This window comes from Cylas formicarius, unplaced genomic scaffold (assembly GCF_029955315.1).
Source record: "Cylas formicarius isolate icCylForm1 unplaced genomic scaffold, icCylForm1.1 PGA_scaffold_6__28_contigs__length_40554024, whole genome shotgun sequence".
NCBI lineage: Eukaryota > Metazoa > Arthropoda > Insecta > Coleoptera > Brentidae > Cylas > Cylas formicarius.
Genome location: NW_026844347.1, coordinates 23694360 through 23713241, shown reverse-complemented (window position 1 = coordinate 23713241; position 18882 = coordinate 23694360). Strand labels below are relative to the sequence as shown.

General features: G+C 31.9%; 2 protein-coding genes across 3 annotated transcripts in view; one reads left to right on the top strand and one right to left on the bottom strand.

Annotated features, from left to right (window-relative positions):
• Window positions 1-16599, bottom strand: part of LOC132703351 (protein phosphatase Slingshot) — a 200946-nt gene extending 184347 nt beyond the window's left edge. Inside the window, exons 1-2 of one of the 2 annotated variants that reach the window (XM_060672547.1) lie at window positions 16371-16599; window positions 3651-3703 (exon numbers count right to left, since the gene is read on the bottom strand). In XM_060672547.1, the coding sequence (XP_060528530.1) occupies window positions 3651-3703; window positions 16371-16469 (152 nt within the window). In that variant the 5' untranslated portion in view covers window positions 16470-16599. Of the gene's footprint in view, window positions 1-3650; window positions 3704-15539; window positions 15925-16370 lie in introns of those variants that run through there. The other variant, XM_060672546.1, reaches the window with a different exon arrangement.
• Window positions 16600-16726: 127 nt separating this feature from the next.
• On the top strand, window positions 16727-18379 carry LOC132703437 (corrinoid adenosyltransferase MMAB-like). Its single transcript, XM_060672692.1, has 4 exons — window positions 16727-17028; window positions 17081-17242; window positions 17296-17497; window positions 17552-18379. The coding sequence occupies exons 1-4, from the start codon at window positions 16880-16882 to the stop codon at window positions 17780-17782; spliced, it is 744 nt and encodes a 247-aa protein (XP_060528675.1). The 5' UTR covers window positions 16727-16879; the 3' UTR covers window positions 17783-18379.
• Window positions 18380-18882: the final 503 nt, after the last annotated feature.

Here is an 18882-nt window from a genome sequence, read left to right as displayed (position 1 = left end):
AAAAAGTATTGAACTTTTCCCTCACCAAAAGTTTTACGAGAGAAACACTTGAGTATTAAATTAGCACAAGTAGGGTACTAAAGGTTTATTAAGTGCTAATTGGGCAAAAAAATTTAGTGTTGATTGATAACACAAGTCAAAATCAAGTGTTAATATATTTATTACAGAAAAAGCTAATTGAAGAATTTAGTGTTTTCCTGACCACCAATATAAATAAAGAAATAAAGTTTGAACTTGATCATACAGAGTATTTTTGCAGTTACAATCAGAGACCCTTAATGATAACTCGAGCAGTAGATGAATCATATCAATATTTATTATACTATATTACAATTGCCATTATCTCAAACAAAATCCGCCACTATTGAGATGTAGACCAATGAGGTCGTTGTTTTATAGTTTTTGCGTAATTTTTAAGGAAAAATGGTCCCATGAACTCGGTACCAGAACGAGAGCTACAAAAATTCTTCGAATACCATTTGAACGAGTCGGGTGAAAATAAAATTGATTACTTTATTTAAAGAGTATTGGAAAATACGACTGACTGAAAATAAAACTTTCTTTTCCCGTATGGCAACGTAATAAAAAAGAGTGCTATCGATTTTAAAAGGCACAGTTATTGAGATAGATTAGTAAGGAATACCAGGTTGCCGGATGTACTTTAGCAATTATGAAAACTAGTAGGCAATAGGAATTTACCGGATAACCAAATATCTTTGGGGTACTTTACATTTGTTTTTTGTATTTGGTATAAAAATTTGCTATTTTTATACTTCGGTAGAAACAAAAGAAGTCGTTATCCTGTGGTTAAAAGGCAGCTAGTTATAGCAAAGTAAAAGCGCAAAATGTACAAAATTTAAATCGGTCATGTCCGTTTGTAAGGGAAGAATAACAAGAACAAAACAAAGAATTCCACGTTATTTTATTTTAAAGATAAGGTTTTTTCAAAAATTTAATTGGATAAAACAGCACAGTGCAGAGGATAGTGTTTACATTTTTTTTATCCAGGTTAGCGTATGAAAACTATTAATCGAAAACTTTCTTATTGCGTTCTTCTGTTAAAGTGCAGAAAAAATATAGCACATTTTATATTTTACATGATTTCTTCATTTGCTTCAATTCCACTTCAACACTCGACTAATAATTAACTCTCTCTGCGTGGTTTTTATTGCATTTTCGGCATTTTCCACCGTTAATTTCATTCATTTGCCATCTTGCGCGATACACTTTGTTGTGCCATGTTTTTTTTTCGCAAGAAAATCTCGCTCCCGTAAACATCAAGTTGTCCGCAGCAGTTTTGTTAAAACAAGCATGCACGATCACGAAAAAAAAAACGAATATCCCGGAGGCCTTGAGAGGCGATTGCTATCTCGTTAATTATAGTAATTTCAGTGTGAACAACCGTGACTTTTAAAAAATCGGGATAACCACGCCACTCCATCAATTTTTTTGTCGTTTTTGCGCGCGTGCAGATAATTTTTTTGCATCATATAAAACTGTTCAAAAAGACTTAAAAAGTAAAGAATACTTGTTGAATATTAACGCTGTAATAAGTAATTTCAAAATTGAATGTTGTTACGTCCAAAATCGTGTTAAAAAACCATATTATTTTATTAGAACAAATTATATATTATTAAATTATATTGCTTGCGGAATTTTGGAAGGTATTTAGATAGTTTTTGGCTGAAAACAAAATCATATGCAATCGATGTAAATAAGCTTGTTACAAGAGATAGGCCATAAAAGATGAAACATAGTATCGAGGAGTTTATATTGGACAAACTAAAAGATACTTTAAAACAAAGTACATAAAGTTTACGCAACCCGAGCGGGACATGTTCTGGAAATCCTTCATGGATTTCATTTTGATGAAAGCTTAAATTGTGAGTAAACAAGCTTCAAAAAAAAATTTTAGATGAGATTTTCTCAATTCGCTAAATGAAAAACCCATTAACATTGGGTGTTTCTAACCATAATCCATAGAATATCGTAGATTGGTTATACAGTTGGACAAGCTAATTAATTTGATAACCTTTAACCTAACCTTTATGCAAAACACGGAAAGGTAAACAAATAAACAACATAAACTCGTAAAAACATTTTTTTTTTTGCTTTTTCTTTCATTCCAAGAATGATACATTTTTGGGTTAAAACGCTCTGCATGATGTATGATCTATTTAATGGTCCACGATTTTACTTTATATATGCGTTCCATGATGTCATCCTAGCGGTAAGTATCGTTTTAGGTATATTCAACCGTTGTTAGCTTTAAATGTTGTTTGTCACTTGTATTATTTTTTAATTTTTTATTATTCTTTTACATATATAATCAACCAAGATAGCAGAAGAATAGCATCACATACATATTTCAAATAAATTTAAAAGTGTTTTCGTTCTTTTTTTGTAAACGTTTGAATTTTATATAATTGCGCTTTGCACATTGGTTCATTTGAGAACAGGTTCTTCTTACCTATTTAAAAGGTACAAATATTATATTATATGTATGTAATACGTTGTTACAACGTAAATTGATTTTTTTTTAAACGTTATTAGCTTTAAATGTTGTTTGTCACTTGTATTATTTTTTTTATTCTTTTTAATATATTACCAACCAAGATCGTAGAAGAATAGCAACAGATACATATTTCAAATAAATTTAAATGTGTTTTTGTTCTTTTTTTGTAAACGTTTTAATTTTATATAATTGCGCTGTTGCACATTGGTTCATTTAAGAAGATATACCAAATTAAAAGATACAAATGTTATATTATATATATGTAATACGTTGTTACAATGCAAATCGACATATGAGGGTTTAACAAAAAGAAAAAAAAAAACATTTCAGTAAGTTTTTAAGTTATCGCAAAACATAAAATTGAAAACAACAGCTTTTCCTTAAAAATTTCAAAAATTTTATAGTAATAAAAAGTATATTAAAGAAAGAATTCTTTATAACTTTATATAGGCTCATATTTTTTGGCGTGCCGCTGCATGCTATTAAATACGCGACTAATTCGTTGGTGATATAATTAGTGCAAACTATTTAATACAAAATTTATACAAAATCGAAAAAAAAAAAGAAAATAATGGGTCACAATGCCAACATGCGAAACGAATACAAAAGTCAGAAGAGACAAAAATTCCAACCATTTTTAAGGCATTATATTTCTTTACAAATTTTACTTGAATAAGAAATCCGAAACAAGTTTTGTGTCAAAATTTTGTATATTTGGATTGCGCCTCAAAAAATTTTTCTTCAGAAAACTCTCATTAACATAAATAAAATCAAAATCAATTTTGAAGAATACGATTAATCGCACTAAACCCGACTATCACTAGGACCCAGTCGATCTATTGCGACTCCCTCTATAGTTATAGCGTTTACCGAAGGTTCGTATAACTCAGACTAAAAAAAAAAATTGGGCAAAGAGTTGTTAATAAAAAAAACCCAACATATCACTATTCTAAACACATTAAATTTTAATTCTCTTATTATGGCTATTAAAAAGTAATTTCAAAATTATTATTTAAAATATCAATAATGGAAAGTTCAAGGATATGCGACTGCGATCAGGTGGAATTAAAGGTTTTTAATAACAAATTCCGATCAGTTGCTGTGAAACTATTATTATTGGGAAATAAATTCCTACCTTTTAGGGTTTCTGTTGGAGTCCACGTCATCCTGGAAAGCGGAAGATTCATCCTGTAAGGAAAAACAATATTTTAGAGACCTTGGTTATCAGTTTTTATGTAAGCTCGACTGAGGATTTTTGCTGCGTTACTACGACTACGAAGTTGTCAGGCAGTAGCTGCGATCAAAAATAACAATAATAACGGCTCTTTATTTACCTAATAACAGTCCTAACCACAATAACTTATCAAAACAATTGAAAAAGAAAAAATATTTGCTTAAAGGGTGCTTTTCTTAAAACTTAATTTCTAAGGCCTTTCAAGTGGGAGATTCAAAAAAAGCCGGATTTCAAATTGCCGCTATCTTTTTTTTTTAATTTCTGCCAGCATTGTTTGTACGATTATTAATATGACGCCTTTGGGGGGGCTTTGTCAGCACATTATTATCAGCGACGTGCATTTTCACCTCAATGGCTTTGTTAATAAGCAAAATTGCAGAATATGAGGATCTGAGAAACAAACAAACAAACAAAGTAATTCAAAAATGAGAAATGCATTCTTTTCTAAACACGAAGAAGGCAAGGCAATCACTGTTATTGGAGTACGTTACCGAGTAATGCTGACTAATTTCCTATGAGCTCAGGATGGTGAGACTTGCCACACTTCAGCAGAAACAATTTCACTGCTGTGTGAGAGATTTCTGGTTTCCTGTCAAATCCGTCGTTCTTTTTGAATCTCACTTTATAAAGCACATTCCTCAATTTAACACCAGTAAATCTGGTATGAATGCGTTTAATCCCATTAATCAGTGAGTAACATTCGTGGAGAAGTATTAAAGCTACATCACACGACCCCATAAAGCAATTGAAAAGCATAAAACATTTTGGTCTGATAATAGATTAGAATCTTAAGTTCACAGATCATGTAAATATATCTAAGATAAAAAAATCGAATTGATTGATTGATTTTTGTCAAACCAAGTTGAAACTATAAAATATTATTATTTTACGGTACGTATATGAAATGTATTGTGCAGTTCGCGGATAAGTAACTTCACTGACCACTGACTTTATGTGTTATTACTGCACGTTCACTTTGCATCATTTCTTACTAACCCAATTTATCAATGAATTTTTTACGGTCAGCCGATTCAAAATCATCTCATCGCTAAACGAAATTTTTGAAAAGTTAGATAAATCCAGTATAGTTGGGGGATAAATAGGAATAAAAGTTCATTCTATTTCTTTAAGAGATGTTTCAACAAAATATTGTACAAATATTTTCCCTTATTTCGTGACATTCTTCCTTCTTGGTATTGTCTTGAAATCCTGTCACATTTTTGAGCAAAAACCTTCAAAACCAAAACCTGAATAAAAAATAGGTATTTTTGACAGACTTTGTGTCAGGGAGATGCAAAATGCATTTGTCGCTGAGCAATTTTAGACTCTGTAATAATAAATAATATAATTAATAAAAAAATAGGCCCAAAAATAAAGCATTCAAGATATTAAATGCATTTAATCATTAGGTTTAACGATTTAACGAACAGACAACGTTCATAATGCAAAATAAAAAAACTTATTATGCAAACGAATAATTAAAACTTACAATTTAAAGACAGAACAAAAATAAATTTTGTGACAAAAATAATATTAAACTTTAAAAAAAGTAATAACTAAAATTTATCGGCTGGATCGAATATTTAAAATATTAAGAAAAGAGAGGTGTCAATGCCGGATCTGTTCTCAACCACAAGAACAGTGTCATCTGCGCTTGGCAATATTCGACGTTCGGTATGTAGAGAAGACTTTATTATACTCACTAGAACTATCCGATTTTCAAAAGAAATTTTTTTTATTTATTTTTTATTTTATTTATTTTAGATTTTATAGAGTCACATTGAGTCATTTTTGCTAGATATAGTTTTCGCCCCCTTCTTTTTGTAATAAAACGGTGGTGTAGCTACACGTTTATATTTAGAACTAATACACATTTACAGTTAAAAATTTAGTTTATTGCCTTAAGCAATATATTGAGACGTATCATGATTTTTTATATAATAATTTTGTTATTGTGTATTGCCTACCATAATCCTTTAGAATGGGTTAGTATTAAAAAACCCTTCTTCAGGATAAAAGAATTTACACCATCCTGAACGTCGGTAACTAGTGTTACTTAGTGTTATTAAATTTTCAAGGAAAAATTGAAAAAACTGGCGAAAACCAAATTAAATTACATTTTTTTCATAAAATCATTTCATTCATGTCATGTTAATATTGCGTTTTCTTTCCAAGAACACCGTACTTTTTAAACTACGCACTGTAATTTTAATCAGCAATCATCCATATCGTAATCCGAAACTAGAATGCTAAATTTTCCAAATCACACGAATCTTGCTAAAAATAATTCCCTAAACGTAATTCAAATTATAGTTAAACCGCCGTGCAATAGGACAGATCACCATCATCCTCTGACGAATGTTGAATAATTTCAACAAAGTGAAACTAATGTGCAATAAGTGCAGTCAATATGCGAAACGGCTACGTTAGTTAGTAATATTATTTTTACGCATTTGTCAGGGCATAGGAATGTTAATACCGAAAGGAGAGGAGACTACAGGAAAAACTTCCAAGAAAGTTAAGTGCCCAAAAAAATATTGTAAACAAAATCTTTATTTCTAGTTTATTAAGCCATCTTTGAGTATTATTTGTCTCCAGATAATCTACATACAACCAAGGACATTCACAATCTCAACTTTTGTTCTGTAACTTGAATACTCTGCTATATTTTAGGACATCTATACTAAGTTTCCGGGGAAGATGTAGAAGGAAATCTCTAGGATTCAGATAACCCATGAGAAAAAATATTTTTATTAAATTATGTCAAGTACTTTAAAATTGTTCAAGAAAAAACATTGCCAGCGGTGTCCTTTAAGGGCTCATATCTCCATAGGGAGGACCCGTAGGAAATAGTATATTATGGAACAAGTGCGGTAAACAGCATTTGACTCAAGGGTTTACTTGACACGAGCGGAGAGAGTGTTTAATAAACGAGTAACCTAAAAAGTTTACCGAACGTGTTGCATACTATACTTTTTCTACGACCGTTAGTTTTCATTCACTGACATGACCGTCAGAATTGACAAACGTCAAATATCTCCGAAAACATCCGATTGTTCCAAACCTGTGCCGTAAAATCCCGGAAATGTCCAAAGTGACTCGGATCCGTGGGAAACGAAATTGACGTGGTAAAGTGACGCCTCCAGCGCGTTAAGATCGGTGTGTAATTAGGTATTTTACAGTCGGGAGTAGAAAAATATAAAATGATTATCAATAGTAGGGGCCCTATAAAATAATAACCTTGAAACATATTTGAGTTGTTTAGATGTTTAGTCAGGACAAGTTGTACACACGTTCTTGAATTTCTTGAGGCTTTAAATGTTTATTATCAATTAATCAATAATAAATGTCTCTCAAAAATTATAGCGACGTCTTTGATACATTAGCTTAAATTTATTTTTGAGTAAATGGATACAAAGTATAGAAAAATTAGAAGGCAGTCGCTTTCACCCCCGCAATAAGCACCTCGCAAGCCGTCGAAGATCCGCAACATAGCCTTATATGGTAAAAAAAAAACCTTGTCTAAGAGCGTCGCCCTGGCTGGCGACAAAATTTCTATATCTATAGTGGTAAAACTAGGTGAATTAGATAAATAAATAATTATATCGTCGTTGTCTACTGCGAAAACAAGTCGATTTTACGAAGTAATTCAGAAATGGTGACCAAAAATGAATCCCCAAATTTTGTGCGGACTGTTTCCTGTGAAGTCTCCGTGTAGGACCCCCCGTCTTTTAAACCATATAGGCTTTAAACGTGAAAAACAATTTCTCACTTGCCTTCCATATTTTAAATACGAGGGATGGACAAAATAATTGGTTATTGGATTTACACAAACATTGTCCACAACCTAAAGAGGTCTTTGTCTAAAATTTAAAAAATTCAGTAACGAGGTACAGGATCATAGTGGTATTTTTTTTTTCAAAATAGTAAACCGTTGGTTAAGAAATTCAATTTTTTACAAATTTACTAGTTTGCTTTGGTAAAAGGTTCGATTTTTTGATAAAACTCAAATAACGGTCTAAAATTACAAATTACAAAAATAAAATGTGGTTTAAAATTTGAAAGCTGAAGGATATAAGGAACTTCTGAACCCTAAAGCTCGAATTCGAAAGCTACTCTATTACTCGCGGAAATATAGCCTCTACATAGCGCTCTATATCTTAAAAATGTTATTTTATTAATATACATAGCTATGACACGAATATGTTTGTTCCATGTTAGGCATAATTTTTACATCAACTGCTTTTTATGAAATTAAATGTAATTTGGCAACACTTGAACTATTTTCCTAAAAATCTTATCAGTTAGCGAAGAACAGGGAGAAAGGTTTTACCAAGATATTAACGAAAAGAAGATTGCACTAAAAAAAGTCTGAGTAAAGTTTTTTTTCACTTTTTTGCACTAGGATTCCACTTTTTTACTGAATAAAACAATAAATTATTTTAGAAATATCACTTTTTTTCTTAAATATTTGCAAAAAAAAAATTCCGAGTCAAAAAGTTTAATTTTGTACACTTGTGTAATTATCCCGCGTATTCGTGTTGATATCACTAATTTGTCACACTTTTTAGTGTTACTTAGAGTTGACTGGCGAGATATTTTAGACCCTCATTGTCTTTATCACAGTCGTCTGAAGATACTTGACCAGTTGAAACGCTGTGGAAGGAAATTAAAAAAGACAATGAAAGTCAAAAATTTCTCGTTTTATTGAAAAACTTTGTGTATATATATATACAATAGGCGCAAATGAATTTACCGTTTTAAAAATTGTTTATCAACACCAATATTAGCACATATTCTTCACAAAAGCTTATCAAAAATAGTCAAAATATACCACAACTATTTGGTTTAAAAAAAATATATAAAACATTTACAATTATCATTACTACTCGTCTCACTCTAAATAAAATTTGCCTCACAAAATCCACTTCGGCATTACCGCACCATTCCAGGTCGATAGATGAACTTCCCTATCCTGCATTAAAATGCCGTTAGCCCTCTGAAGAAGGGCATCGAGACGCCGGTAGTGTAAACGGAACACCTGGTATAAAAGCGGACGATGATCCCACACCGCGAGGAGCTTTAAATTAAATGAATCACGTTATTTGCCCGCTTGCGTTATCGGCCGCGTGCGAAACGACGCAGCCGAGCGACGATCCTCATTAAAACGATTAAACTCCTACTTGACCGAGGTACATAATAATTAGGCATATTATATTAGTTTAGAAATGCGTGGGCATTTAATTCGCGTTTGATAATAAGGAAACGCACGAACTTTTCATTATATTCCTTTTACTTGCATTCCTGGCAGTCAAAAGTCTCATGATATCAATATTAAAGTTTACAGGATATATAATATACCGAGTGTGCAAAAAGTATGCAAACGGTGCGATATCCCAAGAATTAGAAAACTGTTCAAAAAAGAAGAAAATGCCTTTAAAAAGTGACTTAAAAAACTGTTCAAAAACATCAAACAAACTGGTGGTGGGAGAATCTTAAAAATCTTAGTCTTTATTACAGATTCGTCATGCTTCGACCGAAGTTTTCTCTAAGATTTTCGAAAGGCGCGTAATCACACAATAGAAGATTGTTAAGAAGTATCCCAATGTTATGAATCCGACTTTAATGTTATGATACCGTCATTTTAATATATTTTTTCTAGTTCTAAAATACTCAACGTCACTCGTTTTGCAAAAAAATGTATGTATAGTAAGTTTTTATAAACTTCTTCGCACTCATCTGAAAATGATTAACACATGTTTGCATAATTGAAAGGGAGGAGTAGAGAGTAGAAAAAATATGTTAAAACGAAGGTATCGTAACACTCAAGTCGGATTCACAACATATACCGTGTATTTCATAACGTCGTCTCTTTTACAGTTACAGCGTCACCTACCGAGAATCTACTACTACCAGCAGGTTGGGGTGTCGTGTCGTTTGGTGTAATTCTCGATATCCCATCGTTCCTACACTGTTTGGACACCGGGTATTAGTTACCTCACTTCACTGAGAAGTTTCGCCAGGTGAATTTTAAGAACAAGTTCGACAAAGATTAGACTGTACAAATAAGGATTTTCTATAAGAACACGTATTTTAGAATTATTATTTTTATTATTATCGAGTAAAATTATTATTTCAAATACACGGGTCGAATAGTAGTTCCATATTCATATATTCATAACGTTAATTTAGACAGCGATGTGATTTTATTTTGTTCGCTCTACAAATAACCGACAGGAAAAGTTAAGGATAATTATAAGGAACTGTTTTGAAAATAACTAAATTTCGTTTGTCCACTTTTGTGCGCACTCGGCATCCAACTGCCAGTAATATATTCCGTAAACTTCGGTATTTTCAAAATCAATGACGTTAAGCCATAAGCGAAATCTGACAAGTCGTTCATGCATGCATAAATTTGCGAATTAAGCGGAAACTATTTATTATTATTATTAAATTTAATAACTGGGCCTTCCGCAACAAATGTGCCCAAAACTTTTTCTAAGAGCACTACGTTTTGTGAATATTTTTGCAAATATCCTCATTCACTTAGTGACATGTGCCGTAAAAGTACGGTTAAAGTACCGTACATGTGCGAAGTGAGTAACGAAATGCTGACGTCTGAAAGTTACACTTTGTTGACTAATAACCAATTCGTGTCTACGAAAGTTGTGATTGTAAGTTAACGACAGTTAGCTATCATAAATTTATTTTAACTGCTGTTTTGGCCTAATGTAACGCATTGATCTATCATTTGGCAACAACAAAAAGGTTAAATAGTTTGGAAGGCGGATGGATGTTATTTTTAGATAAAGTTCAGGCATGTCCGATGGCATACCTTTTTCATATGTGGTAATTACGCACGGATCAAGAGTGCGGAAAGCGTCACTTTAAGACGTCAGCCTCGTTAACCACTATCGCAAGTCACGTCGGAGATTTTGGGTACTTTAGTCAACAATTGGATGTTTTCTGTAAATTCTACCTAAGGAATGTGTTTTGACATTTGACAATTCTGTCACATCTCATATCACTCGGGGAATGTATTCATGTTGTTTGGCAAAAATGGACCTAAAAATTTATGGAAGTAAAAAGAGCATACTATGCGATATGTTGATCAACTTCTTCAGGTACTCATTCCGATAGCGGCAAATGAAACTGGCAACCAAAATAGCGTTAATAAAAATAGTTGCATTAATATCCTATAAGACGATTTTTTCCCAAGTCAATAAGGGAACTGTAGACAAGTACCCAATTATAAGAAAAATGTTGTAATCAGTGGAAAAGTAACAAAAAAATACAATGAAATTTATTTGCACAAACGTAATAATTAGAGCACAATTAGCCAATTTTTACTAGTTCTAGTAGAGTATAAGTACAGTCGGCCTTGATAAAAATTTTTCAATCCCCAAAATATTTCAATATCGTGTAAAAAGCCAACAATATTAAAAAAATGGATAAATTCTGAGCCGAATTCTGGACACGAAAATGAAAAAAGAAAAGCGAAACTTGTGATGTTTATAGGCAATATCATTAACGAAACTGAATTGTCCACATAATTCCAGCACAATTTTTTTAACCGAAAAATTAAATCACTAAAGTAGATTTTACTGAAAAATGTGCAAAAAAATTCTGCGAAAAAATGGAAGCAGAATTTTGTTTTGTTGAAGAAAAATGAAAAAAAAATGAAAAAAGAAAATAACTGCATGTGTTCATGTTTTTAAATGTTTCAGAAAACAGTGAAAACTCTGGATAGTGAAATATCATTCCAACTTAATCTTTCACTGAGTATAGAGCGTGGGTCCGAGTGTATATTATCTTATTTATAATACTTCTGTTCGCTGACGTCTAGTACACAACTATTTCTTTTCAAATGTAGAAATAAAGGTTTGGGGTCGATTTTGTGAACCTACTATTTTCACTGATTCTAGGCAGCACAGTACTGAAAATAATAAATTCTTAGGCACCTTTTCGCCCGACGAATACGAATTTACCGAGGAATTTACATTAATTACAATATTGTTTGTGTTGAACGATGGATAATTTATGTATATATACATGACAGTAATTCAACGAATGATAATTGTACAGTTTGTGCCATCTTCGCAAAGCCTATACTTTGCTTAAATTCGTGAATAAATAATACGATAGTATTAACAATGTCTTTTGTTACAGAGCTGAAGTTTCTTTTTATTTATAACAATCCGTCGATTTGAATTCCGTGGCTATGACACAATGTTAGATTAGTACAATATTCTTCTTTCATTAAAGAATAATGGACCACAACACTAAAAGAATATTAAAAAATTAATTACCAAGTAAATTATTATTTTTCATTTAGTAAGAAAAGCATAAATTTTAAAAAATTACAATTAGCGAATATTAATTGTAATGTTGTATTTTTTTAAGAACAACATTTTTGTTTATTAATGTTATAAGCTATTTCAAAAAAGTGTAACGCTCTATTTCGGTGTCGCCCATAAGCGTAGGTAAACTTTGTACAATTACTCTTGATCCTTATTGTAAATCCCATACTAATAAATAGGTGTTCTTATACTCCCTTATGTTAAACACCTAATTATACACCGATATATAGCGTCAAAGCGGAAAGTGCCATTTTAACGCGTCAGTTTCGTTTCCCACAGATCCGAGTCACTTCACACATTCCGGATGTCTTCGGAGATGCCGCACGGCTTGAATTTTGACATTTGTCCATTCTGACGGTCATTGTTGTTTTGCAAAAGTATACCCAAAAACTATCGGTCGTAGAATAAGTAAAAGTTTGGTAAACGTATGAAGTCACTGGTTTATTAAACTCGTGACTCAAATGCCATTTACCATACTATTGACCACTTCCCATCCAATTTACCATTTTACCATCCGATAAATTGTTCCTCATTGTTATTTTATGAAGGAGTAAAAGAAAATGGATGACAGAGTAATTAAAATATAGTTGGGGTAAGGTCTTTATATTTGGTTAGTTTAACAAGTCAGTATTCGCTGTTAACCCGTAGTGTTGACAGTATTATAAGATTAGTAATAAAATTGCATTAGATGAAAAAGTTATTATTTTAAATGTGCATTATATCATAATAGTATATTATGCGACAAGCGCGGTAAACGGTATTTGACTCACGAGTTTATTTGACACGCGCGGAGCGCAGCGGAGCGACTGTTTAATAAACGAGTGACTTAAAAAGTTTACCGAAAGTGCTGCATACTATACTTTTTCTACGACCGTTACTTTTTGGGTCCATTTTCGCAAAACAACACGAATACATTCACTGACATGATCGTCAGAATTGTCAAACGTTACAATTCAAGGCGTGGGAAATATCTCCGAAAACATCCGATTTCTCCCAAACCCGTGCGATAAATTCCCGGAAATGTCCGAAGTGGCTCAGATCCGTGGGTAACGAAACTGAAGTGGCAAAGTGACGCTTCCCGCATGCTAGATCGGTGTGTAATTAGGATTTTTACAGACGGGAGTAGAAAAAATATGTTTTCCCGAATTTTGCTCTACAGTATTGCGGTTTTCGAGACCAAGCTACTATTTTATGAAATTAAAGATGGTACAAACAGAAATGTCATAGCCATCTTGGATTTTTAGATACAAGGTAATTTTTAAACATCCCCTGTAGTTCGGTTATGCGTTAAACTATTGTAAAATTAAAAACTGGTTTGCATAGGTTTTCTTGCGTAGGATTCCAGTGACGTAGTCAGTTTTCTCCTACAACTCTTACATCTTGATATAAAAATTGAACTTGTGTTCTTTTTTAAAGGAACATGCTTTATGTATTTTAGTAATTCTATTGGATTTTTTATTAACTTTTTAAAAAATTGTAACATCCAATCTCAAATATCTTTAATTTTATATTTTTACAAGTAGGCCATGGAATATACAGATTTTTTTTACAAAAATTACCTACTTCATTACAAAAAGTTAGTTGTGGTTATTTTTCGTTAATTACATCTCAAAATGTGTGTGTGCAATATTAAATGCGCATTGATAATACGTCCCTGTTAAAACCAATTTCTCATATTTTGGGTTAACATGAGTCATAGCAAACGGAACAGACACCTTTTTTCCCTAAAATTAAAGATATATGCTTTTAAATGAGAAATACTTATTATTTATTACTTAAAAAAAATCACCTTTTCGCTAAGTTAACGCATAATCGAACTACAAAGGGTGTATAAAAATACATTTTCAAGATTACTCTGTATCTAAAAATCCAAAATAACTATGATATTTTTGTTTGTGCCACCTTTCATTTCATTAAAAAGCATTGGCACAAGAATGGGACACACTCTACAAGAAAATGCCGATAAACATTCCGCAATAACTGGAATTGGTAAGTTCTCAGTTTTGAAGTAAATGTGGGAGAGCAAAGACAGCAGGTCGGTGGAACCTCCCAAGAACCAGAAAAAGTCCTATATTTTTTTCATGTAAATTTTCAAAAAAATGCGTTTGACGCATATGGCCACTGGAAACATAGAGTGCCAACCTTTGCTGATAATACGCGAAACATTTTTGAATTGATCCGTTCAACAAAATATCGTTTTTAAACAATCGCCTGACGGCATTCAACAAACAATATGGCCGCTGACAGATCGTCAATAATAATGAATAGGACTTTTTACGGCAATATTTTCTCAAAATATGTCCAGATCCCAATAATGCATATAACCATTTCACCTGCCCTAGCGAATTTCTATTAATTTTTTGCATTTATTTTTTGGTTACTACAAATACAGAGTTAAATAATTAATTAGAATTAGGGGTAACTTAATTTTGTATTTGATTTGTAGGGTAGGTACGTGACAGGCTTAATTATATTTATTGATTAAATACACAGTTAAATAATGCTGCGAAACTTTTGACCGAATTCATTTTTTATTCTTTGCCTCATCATTTACTAATTACATGCGCATGGAAATGCACGAAAATATGGCTAATTTAGCTCTAGTAATAAATGTAACAATTTGCTCAGTTCGTCTCTGTCAGGCGCCTGGAGTCCTAGACTAAAACAAACATCTTCACCAAATAGCGAGCGGTTTCCAACGTTTCCCCTTCATTCCTCATTAACTTTCAAATAAATTTCCTAGTGTTTGGCGAAAGTTGGGGTGTATTTTTTCGAACTAAAGATTGAAATTTGAGTTATACATGTCAATTTCTTGGATATTTCTTAATATTTTTTTAATTTTAAAGAATGCCGATTCATAAAAATATAAATCATAAAAAATAACATATTTTATAAATAAAAACGAAATTTAATATTTGCGAACTCTATTATTTAAATATATTTCAGAGGGTTTAAGCCGACAAAAGCAACTGCCTATTTCACTACAAAATTTCACTTTTTTACTATTTCTGAATTTGAAAACACGTTTTCGATGTCACTTTTGCTGAGGCACTTCTGATTTTGGGCTTCTGGACAAATTGTATCCCTAAATACATAAAGATTTCGGGCACTTTGAACCCAGCTTAGAACTATTTTTGTTATACAGGTAAAAAAAAAATAAGGATAATAGAAAACATATTTTCAAATCTTATTTTGAGTTTGAGGCACTACGATGACAGGCCAGTTTCTGAATAATAGAGTTCTAGAGTCCTCATTTTACATTTAAAAAACGCTGGTAACTTTTGAATTTTCAATAGCCATTAAATTTTTTTGAACTTTTGAATTTAAAAAATTATTCAATACACTTAGTTGGTCCCAACTATTTTTTAAAATTTTGACATTTTTAATTTGGTCGGTCATATGAAGTTTTGAATAAAAACAACTGACTCACTTCACTCATGTGAACTTTCTGCAAATTCCTCAAACGCACTTTCGGCGGTCGCGCGGTGTTATTATTCCAAGAATTATTTGCCAAGTTTCCGGTTTCGTTGGTATTACTACCGGCACATAGTAAATTGCTCCAAGGCACGGGAGGATTTTGATTCCTTAGAGGAGGTAAAATATACAACATCGCGTTATTCAGAATTCTACTGAGATGAGCCGGTAAAAAAATATTTAATTTAACGAAGGAGAATAAAACACGCACGCACGTCCATTTGCGAACATTGTGCCACACTTAATACGCACAGGTTCAGTTTATTAAATGTTCGGTTAATAGAAAACTCATGTGTGGAATGCGAGACAAAAATATCCGCACCGCCAAAACACTTCGCTACCATAGGCGAAACAAACTAAAACTGTCAGTGACTTGAAACAGCTGCATTCTAAACAAACCACGATCGATACGCCAACCTTACAAAGCAGAAATCCCTAGTACCGTTACTTGGGGTTATTTCTATATAAGGAATAAATATTCCAAATTCGGTATTTTTTTACATTTCTGTAAAGATTTATGGTATTTACAACGTATTATAAAGGTATAGCTTACTCCACGGTGTGCATTATGTAAATAAACGGCAATATATATGATTTCAACAGTGCTTTATCTAAAGTAAACAAAACCTTACACTAATCAGGAGATAATAATAGTTGATAAAAAGAGAGGTTCGTCTAACCAAATAACTTTGCATTTCATATATATACATATACATTAAAATTTTAAAATTCTCAATTCTCGATGTTTAGAATTTACCACTAACCAAAAAAATGTCACTATACTTACGTGATTTGGAGAACTAGTGGAACTGGGACTTCGCTGTATTGTCACTAAGGCCATATCAATAGAAAATAATGAAAAGGGCGAAACGACACTACTACACATACGAGTTATAAAAATAAAACACTATATAATTTCAGGTAACTCTCACGTCCGCTACATGTTTTGACATTTTTTTGTCACTAAATTATCACAAACCTCAAACATCCCAGTCGTCAAATTTGATGCTTTTATCATGCCCAATCAAAATCTGCTTCGCGAACAATTGAATTAGAATTATTGGTGGCTCCATCTAGCGGTCGATTTTTGTTTTGATTGAAAGAAAGAATATAAATTAAACATTTACTTTAATGGGTATATTACTTCTTAAACGAAAAACCAAAAAGCCCAAATACAACAAATAAAAACCTTCACCAAAACAGCAATAATTATGGTAATAACTATTTAATTAAGGACTTGTCTTTTGTGTGGACGAACCAGGGTAACAAAATTGGGAAGGCAATAACTCCTATCAGATGGTCCGCGATCCAAGAGCTGTCCATTTGTTCTATTTGTCTAGGTTATTCAAAATTTTAATAAATAATATTTGCCAAATTATGGATTTTCGTAAAATATTGCTTGCTAGAAATTTAAATCAAATTCGACATTATTGTAGTAAAAGGAGGTATAGTGTAGGTATATTTTTTTTATTGAAATAATCATCACTTCCATTTCAGAAAAGAAACCCTTCCTGAGAAATCACCGTTTAAAAATATGCAAATGTTTAGCAGGGATGGAGATAACGGTACCTCAAAACTTCTCTCGGGAGAAATTCTTCCCAAAGACCATCAAATGTTCGTAGCTATAGGTGCCACAGAAGAATTGCTGAGTTATATTGGGTGCCTATTACCCACTGTACTAAATTCTTCTATATTCCACAAATTATTTGTAGATTAGCTCGGGAATATGCCTACGAGTCTGAGCAACTATATACGGACAAATTAAAGAGAATTCAAACCATTGTTATTGATATTAGCACTGCAATTTCTAGAAATAACAAGGTTACTATTTTACCTATCTACACCAAAGAGTTGGAGGACTGGATACAGGAATATGCAAAACAATTATCACCACCAGAACAACACATAATTCCTGTAAGTTTTCTAAATATTTCTTAACGTTGCCTTTGATTTTGTAGTTTATTGTAGGGAGGGGGTATAGCAAGTGCTTCTTTACATGTTGCCCGGGCAATTTGCAGAAAAACAGAAAGGGTGGTGCTTCCTTTAGTCAGAGAAGAAAAACTTGATAAAGAAGCTGCTGTTTATCTTAATCGTCTTTCAGATTTTCTCTTTACCGTTTCCAGAATTGCTGCAAAACATGATCAAAGAAATGAGAATATTTACATACCCAAACCAGATGAAAAAATCCAGGCCCAGTAAATGAAAAATTTTTTGGATTGTTATTGAAATCGTTCTCCTTTTGATTTTCTGTGCTGATTAGCAGTCAATTTAAAGAGAAAGAGAGAGAAATTGAGAGAGAATTCATAGACCCTAGTGTTTAACTTAAAAAATTGATTATTTTTCCTACTTTTTGTCTCAGCAAAGAATATAATCTATGTTCTTATGGTTTTTCCTCCTTGTTCCTTGTAGCTTCTGATACATGGCAGATGTCTAGATTTTATATTTAGTTGCTAACAAATTCCATAAAAAAAATGTGAAATTGTTATTAATAATAAATTATTAAAGAAGTTTCATTTTCCGTTACTTGCAAGAAAGTAAGTTCAGTCATATGGAAAAATTATTCAAATGAATTTTAATTGTTGATATCTTGGAAAATCAATTAGTTATATCCAGTTCATGAAATAATTATTTAATTATATTAATTAATAATTATGAATTATGACAGTGTTTCTTATTTTGTTTTTTTTTTCAACCACCTGGGCTATATTTTTGAGACCAAAGTTTTCACAAACAACAAAACTGTGGGCACTCTTAGTTTCTGAGCTACAGAGTGATTAAAAATAGGGCATTCTCAGGGACCCCTTGTAGCTCACTGACAATAAATTTGGTAGAAATGATTTAAGGTGTACATTTTTTTGGAAAACACATTCACAATCAATCTCAATTGAAAAGTCATCAAGATGCTGATTGCCAAAGTTTCGCTAGCGTGATATGAATTTGCACTAGATTTATAAATTGGCTTGAATTTTTGATTGGCGAAAATTCCACTATTAGCAGTTAAGATTAGCTTTTTTGTTAAAATATTTCTTTCATTTGCTGAATCAATATTTCAACAATTACTAATCAAAAACGAAAGCTTACTAAAATTTTGTTTTTAAACCCAGTTCACAAGTATAGTGAAAATTTATATCATTATTTGTCATAAAACTTCATTTAAAAAAAAAATCAAAAATTGACAAATTGTAAATTTTGAGGTTGCTTTTTAAAATAACTATATACAACTATTCATTCATAAAAAGTTAACATTATTTACGAAATAAAGTACAATAGATAGGCTTAATTAAAAAATAGGGGTTTAA

Bases quoted from the DNA above. Each gene is read 5' to 3' on its own strand.
- LOC132703437 (XM_060672692.1), top strand. From the start codon at position 16,880: ATGGTCCGCGATCCAAGAGCTGTCCATTTGTTCTATTTGTCTAGGTTA. The intron at 17,029-17,080 runs GTATAGTGTAGG...CTTCCATTTCAG, and splicing joins CATTATTGTAGTAAAAGGAG to AAAAGAAACCCTTCCTGAGA. The intron at 17,498-17,551 runs GTAAGTTTTCTA...AGTTTATTGTAG, and splicing joins CAGAACAACACATAATTCCT to GGAGGGGGTATAGCAAGTGC.